This window comes from Leiobunum rupestre, chromosome 6 (assembly GCF_980474605.1).
Source record: "Leiobunum rupestre chromosome 6, qqLeiRupe1.1.hap1, whole genome shotgun sequence".
Lineage (NCBI taxonomy): Eukaryota > Metazoa > Arthropoda > Arachnida > Opiliones > Sclerosomatidae > Leiobunum > Leiobunum rupestre.
In genome coordinates this window covers 46,558,659-46,576,090 of record NC_143389.1, presented here as the reverse complement: position 1 = coordinate 46,576,090, position 17,432 = coordinate 46,558,659, and the positions used below count along the sequence as shown (strand labels likewise).

General features: G+C 40.2%; 5 protein-coding genes across 5 annotated transcripts in view; 1 reads left to right on the top strand and 4 right to left on the bottom strand.

The window, feature by feature from the left end:
* Positions 1–13: 13 nt before the first annotated feature.
* On the bottom strand, positions 14–2,530 carry LOC149941174 (pancreatic lipase-related protein 2-like). The gene is made up of 11 exons (XM_090178782.1): positions 2,304–2,530; positions 1,942–2,237; positions 1,735–1,881; positions 1,565–1,673; positions 1,387–1,503; positions 1,205–1,321; positions 1,089–1,141; positions 822–1,026; positions 647–764; positions 397–576; positions 14–318 (listed from the first exon to the last, which is right to left on the bottom strand). The coding sequence occupies exons 1-11, from the start codon at positions 2,431–2,433 to the stop codon at positions 225–227; spliced, it is 1,566 nt and encodes a 521-aa protein (XP_090034908.1). The 5' UTR covers positions 2,434–2,530; the 3' UTR covers positions 14–224.
* A 978-nt stretch (positions 2,531–3,508) lies between these two features.
* LOC149941173 (pancreatic triacylglycerol lipase-like) lies at positions 3,509–7,432 on the bottom strand. The gene is made up of 11 exons (XM_090177424.1): positions 7,260–7,432; positions 6,929–7,200; positions 6,713–6,859; positions 6,514–6,622; positions 6,332–6,448; positions 5,893–6,012; positions 5,781–5,833; positions 5,485–5,692; positions 5,300–5,417; positions 5,033–5,215; positions 3,509–3,680 (listed from the first exon to the last, which is right to left on the bottom strand). Exons 1-11 carry the CDS (start codon positions 7,375–7,377, stop codon positions 3,581–3,583), a joined length of 1,545 nt encoding a protein of 514 aa, XP_090033550.1. The 5' UTR covers positions 7,378–7,432; the 3' UTR covers positions 3,509–3,580.
* Reg-5 (Rhythmically expressed gene 5) overlaps positions 5,687–17,432 on the top strand; it is a 41,405-nt gene continuing 29,659 nt past the window's right edge. Inside the window, exons 1-2 of the mRNA XM_090177431.1 lie at positions 5,687–6,117; positions 6,321–6,466. Of these exons, the coding sequence (XP_090033557.1) occupies positions 6,407–6,466 (60 nt within the window). The 5' untranslated portion in view covers positions 5,687–6,117; positions 6,321–6,406. The remainder of the gene's footprint in view (positions 6,118–6,320; positions 6,467–17,432) is intronic.
* Positions 7,901–10,270, bottom strand: LOC149941172 (pancreatic triacylglycerol lipase-like). Its single transcript, XM_090178483.1, has 10 exons — positions 10,075–10,270; positions 9,739–10,013; positions 9,520–9,666; positions 9,274–9,382; positions 9,089–9,205; positions 8,907–9,029; positions 8,572–8,847; positions 8,373–8,496; positions 8,138–8,314; positions 7,901–8,072 (listed from the first exon to the last, which is right to left on the bottom strand). Exons 1-10 carry the CDS (start codon positions 10,226–10,228, stop codon positions 7,976–7,978), a joined length of 1,599 nt encoding a protein of 532 aa, XP_090034609.1. The 5' UTR covers positions 10,229–10,270; the 3' UTR covers positions 7,901–7,975.
* On the bottom strand, positions 10,651–17,102 carry LOC149941171 (pancreatic lipase-related protein 2-like). The gene is made up of 10 exons (XM_090177501.1): positions 16,853–17,102; positions 16,512–16,786; positions 16,308–16,448; positions 16,138–16,246; positions 11,825–11,941; positions 11,591–11,750; positions 11,282–11,547; positions 11,103–11,217; positions 10,841–11,038; positions 10,651–10,780 (listed from the first exon to the last, which is right to left on the bottom strand). Exons 1-10 carry the CDS (start codon positions 17,100–17,102, stop codon positions 10,663–10,665), a joined length of 1,749 nt encoding a protein of 582 aa, XP_090033627.1. The 3' UTR covers positions 10,651–10,662.

Below are 17,432 nucleotides of genomic sequence, written 5' to 3'. Positions count from 1 at the left end.
CAAAACCACGAACTTTCAATTTCTATTCTTGGGAATCTTTTATTAAATCTAGGATTTAAGTGTTATTAAAATCGATCATATCCAACTGTAGGTAGACTAATTATTACAAAATTTTGTTTATCAACATTTTGTAAAAGCCAACAGTATTTCAAATATCAATAACTTATTTTTTAAAGTGTTAAAAGGAACCATAAATAAATTTAATCCAGTTGGGGTGTTTTATATTAACATGCTGTGGAATTAGCCGTAACTGATTTCCCTGATTCAATATTTCCAAAACCTTTGAGGCAGAATTCTAACGTAGCAACTTCTCGTTTCCTAAAAAAATAAATTATCTTTACCATAAAACTGCGCAAAAAATGCAGAAAATGATTGGAATTTGCTTTGAAATCTTACTTTTGATTAAGTTCAAACATTGGAAATATTGTAATGGAATCCACTAGTAACGTATCAGTGGTGAAAATACTGAATATATCTGAAGATCTCCATTTGAAATCAATGCTTTCTATAGCTCCGATAAGTTTCGGAGTTGTTACCAGGAAATCATAGACCGCTCCGGGCTCTAAATTTTCGTACCTATACCCAATGAATAACCCAAATTTAATATCATCTTATATCTGATCATTTGGGTGATAACTTTATGTACACTTTTCCCATTTTCAGTGTTTCTTTGTTTTTGGAGCCGTTCAATGTCAAGAACAGTGTTCCCCTTTGCTTTTTAGTTGCATTTGGGTGCATTTTCATTTCTACGTGGTAGTGGTACGCTATTAAAGAGTGAATAAGTTAAGCCTTCGTCTTATTTTGGGTATTTTCCAGCTTACAGCAGTAAGGAGCACTGTGATGAGTCTTCATAAATAGTTTCAAAGAATTCGTTTCATTGATTTCCTTTTGAAGCGGATGAGATCCTGACCCAAGAATGGCGCATTTCTTCCCATTTTCTCCACAATCGGAGCATTTCCCCTCGACAAATGATTCCCAATCCTCGCACGGGTAGCCTATAAACTTGCATTTGCTATTGATTGATTCCTGTTAACGATAATTGCAATTAGGTTCTTCGAATTATCTATCACAGTAATTTCTGATAGTACCATGAAATAGTCCACAGCCCTCTGATGGTCGCAAGCGGCTATTCTTCTAAGACCTAAAGTTAAAAGGTTTGACTTCATTTAACCATTGGTCTATTTTCAGCGTCATATAGTTTTACCCTCCACGAGCCCATCCGTGATTACTTTGAAAAATCTATCTACAGAACAACCGGGTTGCTCCTGTCCATTGTTGGGGAAAAAATCCACGTGACCAGCCAGTTGGCTCATACCCAAACCTGTTGAATAATGGGTTTTAATTATGAGTTCTCAGAGCCTGGTGTCTTTGACTTCACGACTATACCAAGAAAGATAATCGGTTTGGAATCCGTATGAATAATTTCGACGTACTTGGCGTCGGTTGGGTCGATTCTCACTGATGGTGGCATTCCCTGATAAAATGGTTGGGCCGGGTCGAAACCTGAATTTCAAAGAGTCAGTTTGAAGTAGAAATTAACCACAGTCGCGACAATTAAACATACTGGTAATTTTCCCCAAATTTCTAATACGTTCTCCGGCGTATCCTACGATTTGACCACCCAAACTGTGTCCTAGAATATGAACCATTTTGGTTTTGATTCCTATTTTTCTCTGAAAGAATAATTTTGTTACGCCAGACGAAAGTTTGGCGCGTTACATCCTAACAATGTACCTTCATTGTGTTGACTAGCAGAGCTATTTCAGCACCAACTACTCTAGTATTTGCAACAGCTTGAGTGTAAGGTGGTGCGTTACCTCCGCTCCAGTCCACAATAATAACGTTGTAATTGCCCTTCTTGAAGTATTGGTCTTTCATTTGCTGTTTTTAAATATATGGATTTAACCAGTTTGTAAGTGGTCTCGCTTGGATTTCACATACCTTCATCCATTCCCCGAAAAGCTGGTTATCTATGAATCCGTGTGTGATGATCTTGGTCTTGTAGTTCGGGTTGATGTCCGTTTTACTGAAGTTGTATTTCTTCACATCGATGGCCGATAACAAGAAGTAATTGGTAGTGTTCTTAGGCGTGTAGATGCGGTACTTGACGTTGATGAACTCGCGGTCGTAAGGTAATAAGTTGATGGGTCTGTTTACGGGATCGTAGAACTCACCGTCAATTCGGAAGCAACCTAAATCCTTGATGCATTTCTCCATCTTATCTTCGGAGACCCCAACTATTTTTCAAAGAAACAATATGTAAACTATTCCGTTTAATCGTTTAAAGTTTTCGAATATCGTACATTTGTACTTCTTGGTCGAATTTGAGAGAGAAAGGTAGAGTTTTCTTTTCCCATTTTTCTCAAGACTGTACGAATGGGCCAACGTGATCGCTAAACCCAAAGCGCACAGCAGAGCGATAACTCCCTTCATCCCGAGCGCAATATCAAGTTTTTTGAACTTGAATATGGGTGAAACGCTGTTTTCGTTCGCGCCGGACGCCCAATCGATAAGTGTAATTTATAATCCGTAACTTTTCCCTTTATAAGGCGCTTGTTGGTTCCGTTAAGCGGAGTCCCTCGGCGAAGCTAAAGGAATAGCTATAATCTAATCTAAACTCTTTACATCTTGAGAATGGAAACCTCTGTTGTATTCCCTTCGAGAGTTTTTTTGTTCGTCAAGGTTGGCGAACCGGGACAATTCCAAAAGACCCTGACATTCGTAGCCACGTTTTTAAGGTACAATCTTCTCTCACCGCGACACCTAGCTCTTTCTTTTGGAATTTAAAACGCTTGTTTTTGAGAATCTGCGCTACACAAATAGACGTGTGTGTAAATTTAAATAAACGGCAGATGGGACAATGCTTGCTTCCCGGAAAAAAAAGCCACAACTGCTAAAGTTTTCCCGGTGAAAGTGTTTACGTATGTGTAAAACTTTAATCTATAGTGTGCATTATTGATATACACTTTTTTAAACTTTATTCATATATCATATTCTATTACGTATTACAAAGAGAAAAATACCATTTTAGTGCTCCGCTTTTGGGTTGCCTTTAAATCATCATCTGTTTACTGATTTACACTACCCCGTACTTTAGACCTTAAAAGAAATATGGTGATAAAGCCGCGTCTTTAGTTTAAAATACTCCGCGCTTATTTGAAAGCCGAAGGTTAATAAAGCTTCCAAATGCTAAAAAACGTCTAGTCGCCTCGAAAGCTTGCTTATTGGCGATATCTCGGAAAAATAGGTTATGTTAGGTTTTGCTTCAGATTGTACGTGTTTCAAAAATCTTTCAAAATGCATTGAACATACATTAGAACTCGAAATGAAGGGAAAACGAATTAGTTTACCAAGAATCGGAGCTATTTTATCTCCACTAGTATTATATTATTTTGTTAAATCAGCTGACAATATGTTCCTCTTAAAGTTATTTAACTTCAAGGCTCTTTCGAGTCCCCGTTAATTTCAACGAATGTAAGCTTATAACGGATTAGAAATGAACGACGACTTTCGTATCAAACAAATTTATATATTGTTTTACAGAGTTTAAACAGTGTAGCTCTTGTAAGGGCTCAATTACTTAACAGGCTTTAGCGCTTGGCAACAGATTGAACGATTTCCCCGATTGCAATTCGCCTTTTTCCTTAGCGCAGAATTTCCTGCTCATTTCCTCCCGAAGCCTTTGTAATGACACGAAATAAGGTTAAGAGTGCTGAAAACGCTCGTGTATAAATCGTTATATTTAACAGTTAAGCCTAAATATTATTATTATAAGACCAGTAAATTGTAATTACTTTTATCGTTAATCTATAAAATTGAACCAAATGCATTGAATTCGTCTGTTTGACTCAGTATTATTGCCTGATTTGTCAGTTTTGTGTGAGCAGACAAAAACCGAGTGGCTTGGGGGATGTTCACAAATTACGTAACGCAAAAGCTACTATTTAGACTTCCCCTACCTCCTCGAAACCGAAAGTAACAATTGTGATTATCCCGCCCCCTAAATTACGTAACAAATACTCTGCACTCATTATATTATAGTAGAATCATTAACCTAAAATTGGATAAATTATATTCATAATTCATTATATTTAATAATAATAATAATAATAATAATAATAATAATAACAATAATAATAAGCTAGACTAATACCCAAGTCATCTAGAGACTTTCTATGCCTTAAACAGGTGGCCGTGTTACAATGCGTAGGAGGGTGGTGGCAAGCCCTTCATGCCACACGAGCCAACAGCTCTCTACACTAACTATTACCCTTAACCTCTACAAGTTTTTATGGAAAGCGGAAACCGAAGACAGCGATGAAAACCCGTTTAACCAGTGGGGAGAGAACTTGCAAACTCTACGCAGAAGGAGTGTTTCCGAGTTTTCATTCAGTGTGACAAGCTGAAATCGAACCCGGCTCCTCTTGCTGCGAGGCGAAAGTGCTAACCCCTCCGCCACCCCACCTATTTTTGGATTTGCGTCTAATCATACCGTTATAAGTAATTACACAATATCAAAAGTTAAATTTTCAGCCAGAGAATTCAAGGGTAGACCGGTTTCGCCATTTTGGGGCTCTTCAGTACTGTTTAGGAACTCTGGCTTCCCTCGGAAACCTGCCTATATCAGAAAACCTGATATACATAGGGTACCCTGGATGGATATTAATAAAACAAGTATTTAATTACTAGTGTCCGTTAAAATAATTGATAACTTAGGTTCCGATGTAGTATTATGATCTGTGTCCTATAACATAGTTCAATGACCTTCTCCCTCCCTGTAACATTTAGTAATGCTCAGATGCGCAAGTACCTCATTCCCCCTTAATGCGTTACGTAGTTTCTGACCCTTTTTACATTTTTCACTGGTGTAACAAAACATTTATTCTATGCATGAGACCCAATTTTGTTCGTCAAAGCTGACATAAAGTCTAGCATGATCGTGGTTTTAGAGGATAGTTAACTCTTTTGTAGAGCGCTATTGAATAATCACTTCACACTCTAGAAAAATGATCCGCGCAATGTTGGTACTTACTTGGCATCCGGTTCGTTGAGTGGAGTGATTTTGATGTCTTCGACGAAAATGGAATGCTTGAAAATTGATCCGATGATCCAGGTTGATCTGTCCCAACTGAAAGAGGCGCTCTCGATTCCTCCCAGATTTTGATTGGTTGTCAGCAAATAGATGTAGGTTGCTCCCGGGTAGAGATCTATGTTTCTTTAAATTAACAAGTAAGGAATGCTACGATTTAGCCAAGTTGGCGCACGTGTTTGACAGAAAAACGTTAAACTTGTCCATTACCCTCCAGCAACGTTAAAAGTTTCAGTTTTTCTCTCTCCCCTGATAGTCAATTTCACGCTTCCTTTACGGTTTTGGCCCTTTCCGTTTTGTAGTTTTATTTGAACTTGGTACATGAACACTAAGGAGAAAATGGAGTCTTAATTAGAAGGTGGAAACGACAAGAAAAACAAAGTGGAAATAGTTACTGCAAAAAGGCGACTTGGGTCCGGTGATGGTGTAAAATTTAACGGATTCTTTTCTTTTGACCAAAGGTTTGTAGTCGATGGCGTGTATACCCATCGCGGCGCATTTCTCACCTTCCGCACCGCAAGAGGTGCAAAGTCCGGCTTTAAAACTTTCCCAGTCGGAACAGGCAAAGGCCAGTGGACGACATTGGTGCTCGTTGATGGAATCCTATTAGACACGTTTAAGTGGTATCGATGTAGTTATAGGAACTTCAATGTCTAGAATTTACTATTTTCGGTTTAACTATTATAGTTACCATAAGAAAATCCACGGCTCTTTGATGATTACAAACTGCGAATGATCTGACTCCTAAGGAGCGAAATGTTTTACTAGTAAGAAAAGTTCACTCTCTAACTTGTATTTTTTACCTTCGATCAAGCCCTCTGTCAGAATTTTAAGTCCTCCTTGACCGATCGTGCAACCAGGGTGACTATGCCCGTCATTGGGGAAAAAGTCAGCGTGCCCAGCAAGTTGGCTCATTCCAAGACCTGTAGGAACGATCCACGTGTTTTCAATAGTTCCGAATGCGTACTCTTTGAGGTGTCTATTTTCTATATCGTTTTAAGCCTTGACCAGTAGCGTACGAACAGTTGGTAAGGTCTTTCTGTCGCACCAGTGTCCGGGACTAGTATACTACCGGGCGGGCAGTTCCTAATGGTAAATGCCCTTACCTTCAAGTTCGTTTGTAAATTAGCTTAGCACATTTTAACCTGATTGAAAAATAGGGGCCGGGTTACCAATCTTGTACTAGTCCCGCAAATTCAATGGTACGGCGCTGACCTTGACTTCGTTTCAGGATTGTCTTACCGAGTTGTAAAATGGATTTAGAGTCTGAGTGGATGACATCTACAAAAAGGGCGTCAGTGGGATCAATACGAACTGATGGTGGCATGTTCTGGAAGTACGGCTCCGCTGGATCCAAAGCTGTACGCGTCAAATTTCGTGAGTAAAGTAACGTTCCGTATTCGTTATATAAAACGCGGGCTTACAAGTAATTCTGCCTAAATTATTAATCCTTTCACCGGCGTACCCTATGATTTGACCTCCCAAACTGTGGCCTATTATATGCACCGCCTTTGGGTTCAAAGAGTAATTTTCCTATATACAATAGAGAATCGCACCAAATTAACATTATTACCCAAAAAAAGTAGCAACCCAGAGAAATTTTGGTAGTTAAAGAAAAACCACCTTTAGAAAATTGACTAGATGGGCGATTTCCGCTCCAACGACTCGAGTGTTAGCGGTGGCTTGAGTGTAGGGAAGAGAATTTCCACCCGTCCAGTCAACGACGATTACGTTGTAGTCACCGTGCAAAAGAAACTCCTTGGCCATTTCCTTTAAAAATCCATTCATTTCTTATTGCACTTATGGTAATGAACAGAGTAATTGTAAAAAAGCACCGACCCTCATCCACGCTCCAATAAACTGGTTATCGATCCAGCCGTGAACCATCATTTTGGTGTCCCTTTCCCCGTTGAAGTAGGATTTATCAATGTCTTTTTTGTTGGCCTTGATATATTCTGGCTGTTTGACGCTCTTCTTAGTGTACAGCATGAATTTGGTGTTTATGGATTCCCGGTCTGCGGGCAACAGGTTGAGGGGCCGGTACAAAGGGTGGAAGAAATCCTTTGTGATTTTGAAGCATCCTAATTCTCCCATACATTTCTCACTGGCCCCTAACAATTCACGATATTAGTTTACGAAGAGTTTAAAATTACCATGTCAAGAACGTTACTTTTCCCGAGGTGGTGGACCTCTAAAATTTCGGAATCATTGATTACCGCTCGGCTGTGGGCGCACACGGCCAGGATCCACAGAAATCCCGCAAGTAGCAGAATCCTTTGCGGAGACATGTTGATTGAAGTATCGCGTTTATTGAATGTGGCCCTTTGAGCACCAACATTTTATGTATTAACGCCAGAGTATAAATGTTATTGTTTTACTATTTTAGTGATATACAATATCACCGATAACTAGTCTAACAGCGTGGGAAAATGCATAGGTGTTCGATTGTCAACGATCTTAACGTTAATTCGTTATTTGTAATTAAGCCTACATCCTGGTTAGGCGTACGTGGAAAATTATGTTAGGTTTCGTTATTTTGAGTACGCTTACGTGGGTACATATTAGTATTATTATTGCCTAAGCGGGAGTGTCTGATAATTTCCAGGTAGAGATTATGAAATTTCAAGGTTACTGATCAGTCGATATTCAACCTCCAATTCTCGGGAAAATTTAAACATGTCAACTTTTCATATCTACGTCAATTGGCATATTTATTGCCAATACAACCGCTTTGTGTGAGTATAGAGACACATGTTCAAAATACGATAGCTTTTTACAATAGATAGATCAAATTTAAAAAAAAAAATCGAGTAATTTCAAGGAAAGATTTATTTGACAAACGTGATTATTCTACAAATTTACATGAAATAAAATAGTAATATTAGTTTAGCATTTTTGGGAGGCTACGATGTTGACGTCTTTTCCGGAGGTAATCGGGTTTAATGACGCCGAGCAGAATGATTTGCTCATCGACGTTTGTAACCTGTTGATCGAAAATAAATATTATTTCGCTAATCCAGTTTTGTCTAAGAAGGACTTAGAACTGACCCTCTGTCTTCGGTGTTCATGGGGATAATCTTTATCCACTCTAGGAAGATGGTGTGTTTGGTTATGATGGAGATTTTCTTGGTTTTCCATCCGAATGTGACGGCTTCTATGTCACCCAATTCTTTAGTAGTTGTCAATAAGAAAGTGTACGTTGCACCAGGTGTCAAAGTTATTTTGCTGCGGGATGGCATGGTACGTTAAAATATTCTTCGACTTTTCTGATTATCTAACTTACTCTTCGCCTCCCACTTCGTTAAAAGTTTCGTCTTTTTTCTTGCCCCTGAGGGTGACGTGCAGCGCTCCGTTTCTTGTTATGCCTTCTCCTTTCTTCAATTTGAGCGACATGTGGTAGTGGAACACTTAAACACCATAATATGAATGTGGTTTGGGCTATTAATTAATTAATAATAAATAATTCAGGCACGGATTCTTACAACAGAAGGGTGATTTGTCCGAAGTGGAGAAGTACAGTTTGACGGGGCTGGTAGTGCCGTCAGTCAGCGTTTGTAACCGGGGTTTGTAGTTGATGGCGCTCAGACCCAGAGTGGCGCATTTCTCCGAGCTCTTTCCGCAGTCGTAACAGACGCCCGTTTGAAAAGAAGAGTAGTCTTTACACTCGAAACCAACCATTTTACACTGCAAATTGTTGATGGAGTCGGTCATGAAGTCGATGGATCGCTGATGGTTGCAAGCCACAAATCGTCGGGCGGCTAAAGGAGTATGACAGTTTGTCAGATTCCACTTATGGTTTGGGCGTGAACGTACTTACCTTCCCCAAGTCCACCCACGACGATAGATATGAGACCCGAAGAGACCCTTTTGCAACCAGGATGCTCTTTGCCATCGTTTGGGAAGAAGTCTACGTGGCCTACCAAGTCACTCATACCAAAACCTAGGAAATATAATTAATTTAAAAATGGTGCACTCCGTGCCGTTTTCTGTTTGTTTTACCTAGGAGCAAGATGCTTTTTGAGTCCGAGTGAATGACATCAACGAATTGGGCGTCGGTTGGGTCGATTCTAACTCGCGGTGCCAATCCTTGGAAGAAAGGTTCGGCAGGATCCATCGCTGTTTTAACATATACGGACAGCTTTAATTTACTATTCTTTCGGTAATATACGATTTCGATGTTTCACCTGTAATTCGCGCCAAATTCTTAATTCTTTCTCCGGCGTATCCGGCAATGTGTGATCCTAAACTGTGTCCCAGAATATGCACCTTCTCTGGATTTAACTTGTAGTTATCCTGTATCAAAGTGAGGTATTATAAGTTTTATTTTCATTATTACGTTGTTAATTGACTGTCGAGTTTAATAAATTTATCTCGAGATAGATATAAAATCCCAGATTGTCTTACGACCATAAATGGCGAAGTATTCCTACCTTTAAGTAGTTGACCAAGAGAGCCACTTCCGCACCTACAATTCGAGTATTGGTTGTGGCTTGGGCATAGGGCAGTCCGTTACCACCACTCCAATCGACCAGAATAACATTGTAGTCTCCGTGCATCAAGAATTCGTTTTTCATTTGCTGTTAAAGAGTCACCATCATCAGGGAAGCTATTCGATACAACATTTATGCTAAAGACGAATATTTTTTTACCCTCATCCATTCTCCAAAGAGTTGGTTGTCAAGGTATCCGTGAGCTATAATTTTCGTGTCCAACTCGGGGTTGAAATCGGAGCTTTCGATACTTTTGGGGTTTTTCGCCTTCAGTTCGTGGTGCTGTTTGATGTTCTTGCGGGTGTAGAGGAGGAATTTAGTGTTAATTTTCTCCCTGTCTTGGGGGTACAATTTGAAGGGTCTCTTCAGGATGTCGAAGAAATCCTTGTCGTTTTCAAAGCAACCAAGATCTTCGTAGCACTTTGCCAGCGCCCCTAGAAAATGTAAACGTTGTACCTTTAGTTTTAATTACGGTTAGGAAATTTTTAAACTCGCTTTTTTGATTGTAATGCTTCACTTCGGCTCCTCGAAACAATTCTGGATAATTGTTGGCATTAACCAGATCTTCTTCGTTGTAGAGGAATTTTTCGTCCTCCCCGGCCGAGTGGGCGATCAGAAGGATCGTGAAGCCCAAGATTTGGGCCAACATCTTGTACTGTTTAGAGGTATTTTCGCAAAGAAAGTCGCGAACGTTAACCCGGATAATTTATACGTTTTCGCTTCTGTCATTTCCATCGCTTCTGCACCTTGGTTATAAACGGTAGATAACGGGCCTCGAGATAAACCACCCACAATAACGCAATTATGCCAGATTAAAAACGCATCCGTTGTTTCTTATGTGAGAAATATGCAGATGAACAAAGAACTGTTAGTTAATTGCGACTGTATAAACGCGATTTATCAAAATGGCATCATCTGCGCTATAGATATTTCGATATGAAGTTTCCAAGTTGGATCATCTGATAGTTATATTCAGAAATAATACGGGGCTTTATCACCGATTTTTTTAAATTGACAAAAATAATCTAATACATCGCGGATGTTTATTTATTTTAATTTTATGACCACGTAATACATAAGCGTTTAAAGAAAATAGTAGCATTCTTCATCTGATTTTCTGGGCAAATTCCGTTTTCGAGAGTCGACTACTAGCGTGGGCTTTGAGCTATCGCAGTATGTTCTGGTCTTTTCGAGTTGTTCGCTACAAAATGAATGAATTAATAAGACACAGCGTAGTTCGGAGTTTAGCTACTTTTCTTACCGCTTGAGGTCGCTGTTCATGGGCTTTATTTCTATCCAGTCCATGTAAAGCTTCCTATTGGTGTAGTAATTATACGTATTCCAGATTGTCCACTCTTTCTTCCACAGTAGTGTAACGCAATTGATTTCGCCTAGATCCTGCGCGGTGGTTATGAGAAAACTGAACCTCCCTCCCATATATTTTGTCAGCCATATTTGTCTGAAAATGCGAGTTGCTGTTCACCAATGCCTAGTAATTGTTAGTGGTCTAACAAATCACTCACTTTTCATTCAACTGAAAGGTTTGATTCCTTTTGTCTCCGCGGAGAGTGAGGAAAAACAACGCCCCAGTCTCGTCACTACGACCGTTAACACTCAACGTTACTCGGAAGTGAAATTCTGTACGAAATTCTCATATATACTGTACTCTCTTTAATGTCAGGCTGTATTATAATTGACTTACCACAGAAAGGCGACTCTTTGGAAGTCTTAAAGTAGAGTTTCACGGGCCTCGTGGAACCGTCGATATCCGTCTTCAATCTCGGCTTGTAGTTGATGGCTTTCATTCCAAAAATGGCGCAATTTTCAGAGTTATTTCCGCAGTCATAGCAAGCCCCCGAAAGGAAGGTGTTGTAGTCCTTGCAAGTAAATCCCACCATCTGGCACTGTTCGTTGTTGATGGAATCCATCATGAAGTCCACCGCTCGTTGGTGGTCGCAAGATACGAATCTTTTAACGGCTTTCATTTAAGAACGGTTAGTGTCGAGTTGTCTGCAGTATCAAAATTATACGAAATCTAATGGTCGTACCTTCGTTTAAGCCATCTAGAACCGCGGCCACCATTCCAGACTCTAACCTGCCGCAACCAGGTTGATCGTTCCCGTTGTTTGGGAAGAAGTCGACATGACCTACCAGGTCGCTCATTCCAAATCCTTTTTATAGTTTTCGTGCGCGTCAGATTAATATCGTAAATTGATTATTATTCTGGAATCACGGAGGCGCTTACCTCCTGAAAAAATGCTCTTAGAATTGGTATGGATGACATCGACGAATTCGGCATCCGTCGGGTCTATCCTTACCCTGGGTGGCATTCTTTCGAAGTAGGGCTCAGCCGGATCCAAAGCTTTACCGGAAAATACCATATATTTCCCCATAATTACCCATACGTATGACACTTTTACATTTTTTAAATACATGCTTTCTTCACAGTGCGGATTAAAATTATCGAAATGGCGACACCCTGCCTTTGGACATTGCAAACTTTAAAATGCTTTCAAGATGAAAACTATATCTTATTTTGTCAAAATAGTGAAGAATTATGCAGGCCCTAAAATAGTGGGCAGTTCTGGCAGCTTTGGGTAGTTCTAAAACTCCGATTTGCAGTTCTAAAATCGTATTTGGGCAGTGCTATTTATCGCGAATTTAACGCAAAAAAATGAAAAATGTAAAATAGCTGATTACCTCATCATGGGAGATGTAAAATAAATAAAAAATAATCAGCTAGGCTAATACCCAAGGCACCACCTTAGGCCTAAGTCATCATGCGACTTTTGAAGCCCTTAATTCAGGTGGCCGGGTTACAATGCGTAGGAGGGTGGTGGCAAGCCCTGCATGCCACGAGATCGAGCCAACAGCTCCCTACACTAAATATTACCGTTAACCTAGACAAGTTTTTATGGAAGGGGAAACCGAAGAACTCGTTGGAAAACCCCTTAAACCAGTGGGGAGAGAACTTGCAAACTCAACGCAGAAGGAGTTGTTCCGAGTTTTCACCCAGTGCCACAATGTTGAAGATAAAAAACGTTATCGGCTTTTCTCGTTTAGTTTTTTTAATAGGTTAAAAAATGTTTATTGTAAATAAGATATATTTTTAATCACTAATCTTATCTTACTATTTTTTAACCTTATGTGTATATATATTCGCTTACAGCGTTTATTATTACCGTCACTCATTATTTGTCGTTCATCTTGTAAAGTACTCATTCTTAATAAACGTTTGTTTTTTTTTTTAAATCACTACGTTATGATTTTCTTACTAGTTTCATTAGTTAGTTAGTGTAGGGACGATTTCGTTTGCGAAAACCGGCCAACCAGAGCCACCAACTCATCAAAAGACGGACCAGCCAGAGCCACTAATGTAACATCGGGCATGCCAACCAGAGCTGCCGACTACTCAAACGACGAGACAACCAAATCCGTCGAAGCGTCGGAAGACGTGGCTACCGGACGCAATGAGGCAACAGTCTCTGACGAAATGTCAGACAACCGCTCTGAGAAGAGTGGACCAGTCCTTAGAGATCGTTCAACACTAAGGAAAGTCCAACCATGTCAGAGCTGCCAGCTAGCAAATAAAGCATTCCTAGCTCATCTGCGACATGTTACCACAAACGGCACGAGAAGCACGTTCAAGCAACGAATCCGCCGAGTGGGAGAAAGCGATGGTAGATGAACTTTCGGCAATGAAAAGACACGACGTCTACGAAATGGTTGATCCTCCACCTGGTCGCAAGATAATCGGAAATCGTTGGGTCTTTCGTACAAAGAATGATGAAGATGGGACGATCGTCAAGCACAAAGCCCGGCTTGTCGCAAAAGGCTTTACGCAACGAGAGGGAATCGACTTCAATGAGACTTTCGCTCCAGTTGGCCGATTTGAGACACTACGAATCTTTCTCAACCTAGTTGCCCAGAAAAATCTCAACCTCAGGCAATTCGACGTAAAGACCGCATTCCTTCATGGGAAGCTATCCGAAGAAATTTATCTGCGTCAACCTGAAGGTTTCGACAATAGTAGTGGACAAGTCTGGAAGTTAAAGAAAAGTCTCTACGGTCTTAAACAGTCTCCACGATGTTGGAATGAACGAATTGACAAATCGCTTCAGAACCATGGCTTCAAGAGTGCTGATGGAGATCACTGTTTATATATTTACTCAACCAATGACGTTTTCTTGGTCTTGATCCTCTACGTCGATGATGGATTGGTTGCCGGCAGTACCACCAAAGCAGTTGATGACTTTCTTCACGACTTCAGCGATGAATTCGAAATCATAACCGGAAAAGCGTCAACGTATCTTGGACTTAAAATCGATCAGTTAAGCGACGGCTCCGTATTCTTACACCAAAGCGCCTACATCGAGAAGGTTCTTGAAAGGTTCAACATGGAAGACTGTAAACCAGTGAGCACTCCTATCGGCAGTCCAGACACGACCAACCAAAGTCAGGAGAGTTTCGAGTCAACGACCATATATGCCTCGGCCATTGGAAGTCTCAGATACGCAGCGACAGGAACACGACCTGACATCGAATACGCAGTCAATCGAGCGTCCCAAGCAATGGCGAATCCAAAGGTCGCTGACTGGAATGGAGTTAAACGAATTTTTCGTTATCTCAGAGGGACCAAGTCACTGGGTCTCTTATTCAAGTCCGAGAATTCCATGACAACCATCCCCTACAGCAACGCTGATTACGGTGGTTGTGAGAAAACAAGACGTTCAACGTCTGGGATCGTATGCCTAATTGGTTCAACTCCAGTTACTTGGGCGAGCAGAAAGCAACAATCTGTTGCTTTGTCAACCACGGAGGCTGAACTGGTAGCTGCCACTGAAGCGGCGAAAGATGTCGTCTGGATTGAACGAATCAAGTCTTTCCTGGGTCTCAACGTAGACGATGATGTACCCGTACTCCGAGTCGACAATGCAGGGGCCATTAAACTCATCAGAAATCCTGAGTTTCATCGCCGAACGAAACATATCAGTATTCGTCAGTACTACATTCGTGAACTGGTCGAAGAGGGTGTCATCGACGTTATGTATGTCCCGAGTGAAGAACAGCTGGCCGACATTTTCACTAAGCCACTACCTAAAGAAGTCTTCACCCGCCACCGTCAGAATCTCAGTTTACGGCAGTACGAGAAAGTCGTCAACGAGGGCGAGTGTTGAAGATAAAAAACGTTATCGGCTTTTCTCGTTTAGTTTTTTTAATAGGTTAAAAAATGTTTATTGTAAATAAGATATATTTTTAATCACTAATCTTATCTTACTATTTTTTAACCTTATGTGTATATATATTCGCTTACAGCGTTTATTATTACCGTCACTCCTAATATGTCGTTCATCTTGTAAAGTACTCATTCTTAATAAACGTTTGTTTTTTTTTTAAATCACTACGTTATGATTTTCTTACTAGTTTCATTAGTTAGTTAGTGTAGGGTAGCTTTGCTGATTAACATTGGATTTAAAACTCCAATACACAAGCTGGGATCGAACCCGGCTCCTCTTGCTGCGAGGCGAAAGTGCTAACCACTCCGCCACCCCACCGGTCGACTGGTCTTTCCGGTACATATCGACAAACGCAGCCAATTTTGCTGAATTAAGTTACTTATTTACAGCCCCTTTTTCTCTCATAATTTTGTTAAAATATTCGTCTGCTACAAATTCTGAATTCCAACCGCTTTAGCTCTTTGAAATTATGTTTTTGGCATTAATTTTGTATATTGTTTTTGCACTTCTAAAAAATCCTTATTTTAGCTCTTGGAATTATGAAATCAGAATCAGTGGCGCATTTAGACTTTGGGCGCGCATATAGGTGAAGAAAATTTTGACACTCCCCCCACCTTTATACCAATAAAATTACAAAATTATACCAGTAGTAAGCACTGGTCAGATATGTACCCGTGTTTTGTCACCAATCACTTTTAGATCATTAACCTAACCTAAAGTATATCCGTATACATATAGGAACTTACCCTACTAGAAGGTCTTTTGTGGGCGTTTGTTGCGGCGTAAAATACTGCTTTTTTGGCGTACTCACATTCAATGTCTGTTAGACCTTTTCGCTTAGGGAATATATTGAAATCCAAAGCACCCCACAAAACGCCTACTTCGCCAATTAAGTAAATACGCCCCTGAGCAGAACACAATTATTTAAAACACTCGCTTAGTTTTTGCAAGTAATATTTTTCGGACCAATAGGAAAAAGCAACCCTCAAATTTCCTAATTTGTCGGTGGTAAAGAGATAATCTATTAAAGGGAGTATAACCCTTCTTGTTTGGTAGGGTGCGCTTAGACTATAACGAGTAGCTTCCACAAGCCTTCCTAGCGAGAGGTGGCAAGGAGTTAGTTTAGTTAGGGTGTATACATGTTTTCGGAATCTGGGGGTAAAACCCCATCAAACTAACTCTTTGCCACCCGTCGCTAGGAAGGCTTGTGGAAGCTACTCGATATAGTCTAAGCGCACCCTACCCAACAAGTGAGGTTATACTCCCTTTAAAAATGCATGGACAACAAATGTTATCCTTACGGCTGTTATTTATGATTTACCGGTAATTCTTCCCAACTTGTCTATTCTTTCCCCGGCGTATCCTCCAATATGAGCGCCCAAACTGTGTCCTATAATATGCACTTTACCAGGATCTAATCCGAACTCGTCCTTCAAATAAACAATATATTCGATAAAACTATCGTTGTCGAAATTCTTCCATTAAATTTACCTTAAGGTAATTGATCAAAAGGGCTAATTCCGCTCCAACCACCCTGGTATTGGCCGTGGCTTGGGTATACGGGAACCCGTTCCCACTCCAGTCTACGATGATAACGTTCAAGTCTTGGTACAGCAATTCATTTTTCATTCTCTGAAGAGTATTAACTACGTTGTATTTAAATGTATCGACCTTCGAAAGTAAAGGCGTACGTACCACCATCCATTGCGCGTATAATATATTATCCACGAAACCGTGAACGATAATTTTCGTCTCCTTTTCGGGATCGAAATTCGACGCCTCGATGCTGTGACGGTTTTTGGCTACCAGTAAATGTTTCAGTTTGATATTTTTTCTCGTAAACAGCTTGAATGTCGTGTTGATCATTTCCCTGTCGTAGGGAAGCAGGTTGATTGGTCTTCGCGTCGGGTCGAAGAAATCTTCGTCGTTCCGTATGATGCCTAGATCTCCGAAATCTTTGAATGAGCTACCTGCGCAAGGAACCAAATTGTAACTTCCGTTAAATTTTTTCAGCTCTAAATTATATTTAATCTCACCATTTTCCTTTCTTATTCCGACTAAGTTGAAATTACGAGCATTGGCGGAGGGACGTATGCCTGGAAAATGGTCTTCCTCGGTGGGTATGTTTTGCGGCGCTAAGTCGGATAGGATTGCGCGAGAGAAACTATCGTCGGACTGTATTATCTTTGAGGGTAATAAATCTTCGTTATAAATGTAATGTGGCTTGGGGTGTGGAACTAAAACCGATGGCAAAATTAGAATTGGGTATAAAAGCCCGATAAACATTGTCGCGCGCACTCTCTTTTCGAGAGAACTTTTCCGAAATGTGTGTGGTTCCTAACAATCTTTAATCGAGATATATGTATTGGAAAAAACGATGACTAAGGTTTAATTATCTCTGCCACTTCAAATAAATTTATATCGCCGATAACTTGCAAAATTGACAACGTAATGTGTTTAATCTTTAATTAACTCGTTAATTTACATTATGGAGTAATCCAATTAAAGGGCTTCATCAACGTTTCAACAATTTTGTTTAATTTTGGCACGATATTACCTTTTATGAGATCTGAACGATACAATTTTAGGTTTTCCCCCAATTCAATGGGTCGACAA

Excerpts from the sequence above, each read along its gene's own strand:
- LOC149941171 (XM_090177501.1), bottom strand. The coding sequence starts at position 17,102 with ATGTTTATCGGGCTTTTATACCCAATTCTAATTTTGCCATCGGTTTTA. Across the intron at positions 11,218-11,281 it reads CAAAGAGTCGCCTTTCTGTG|AATTTCACTTCCGAGTAACG; the intron begins GTAAGTCAATTA and ends AATTTCGTACAG. Across the intron at positions 10,781-10,840 it reads ATGAACAGCGACCTCAAGCG|CGAACAACTCGAAAAGACCA; the intron begins GTAAGAAAAGTA and ends TTCATTTTGTAG.
- LOC149941174 (XM_090178782.1), bottom strand. The coding sequence starts at position 2,433 with ATGAAGGGAGTTATCGCTCTGCTGTGCGCTTTGGGTTTAGCGATCACG. Across the intron at positions 1,882-1,941 it reads TTTTCGGGGAATGGATGAAG|CAAATGAAAGACCAATACTT; the intron begins GTATGTGAAATC and ends ATTTAAAAACAG. Across the intron at positions 319-396 it reads ATGTTTGAACTTAATCAAAA|GAAACGAGAAGTTGCTACGT; the intron begins GTAAGATTTCAA and ends TTATTTTTTTAG.
- LOC149941172 (XM_090178483.1), bottom strand. The coding sequence starts at position 10,228 with ATGTTGGCCCAAATCTTGGGCTTCACGATCCTTCTGATCGCCCACTCG. Across the intron at positions 9,383-9,519 it reads TCTTGGTCAACTACTTAAAG|GATAACTACAAGTTAAATCC; the intron begins GTAGGAATACTT and ends ACTTTGATACAG. Across the intron at positions 8,497-8,571 it reads GGACAAATCACCCTTCTGTT|TGTTCCACTACCACATGTCG; the intron begins GTAAGAATCCGT and ends ATGGTGTTTAAG.
- LOC149941173 (XM_090177424.1), bottom strand. The coding sequence starts at position 7,377 with ATGTCTCCGCAAAGGATTCTGCTACTTGCGGGATTTCTGTGGATCCTG. Across the intron at positions 7,201-7,259 it reads GGTCCACCACCTCGGGAAAA|GGGCCAGTGAGAAATGTATG; the intron begins GTAACGTTCTTG and ends GTGAATTGTTAG. Across the intron at positions 6,860-6,928 it reads TTATTGGAGCGTGGATGAGG|GAAATGGCCAAGGAGTTTCT; the intron begins GTCGGTGCTTTT and ends GGATTTTTAAAG.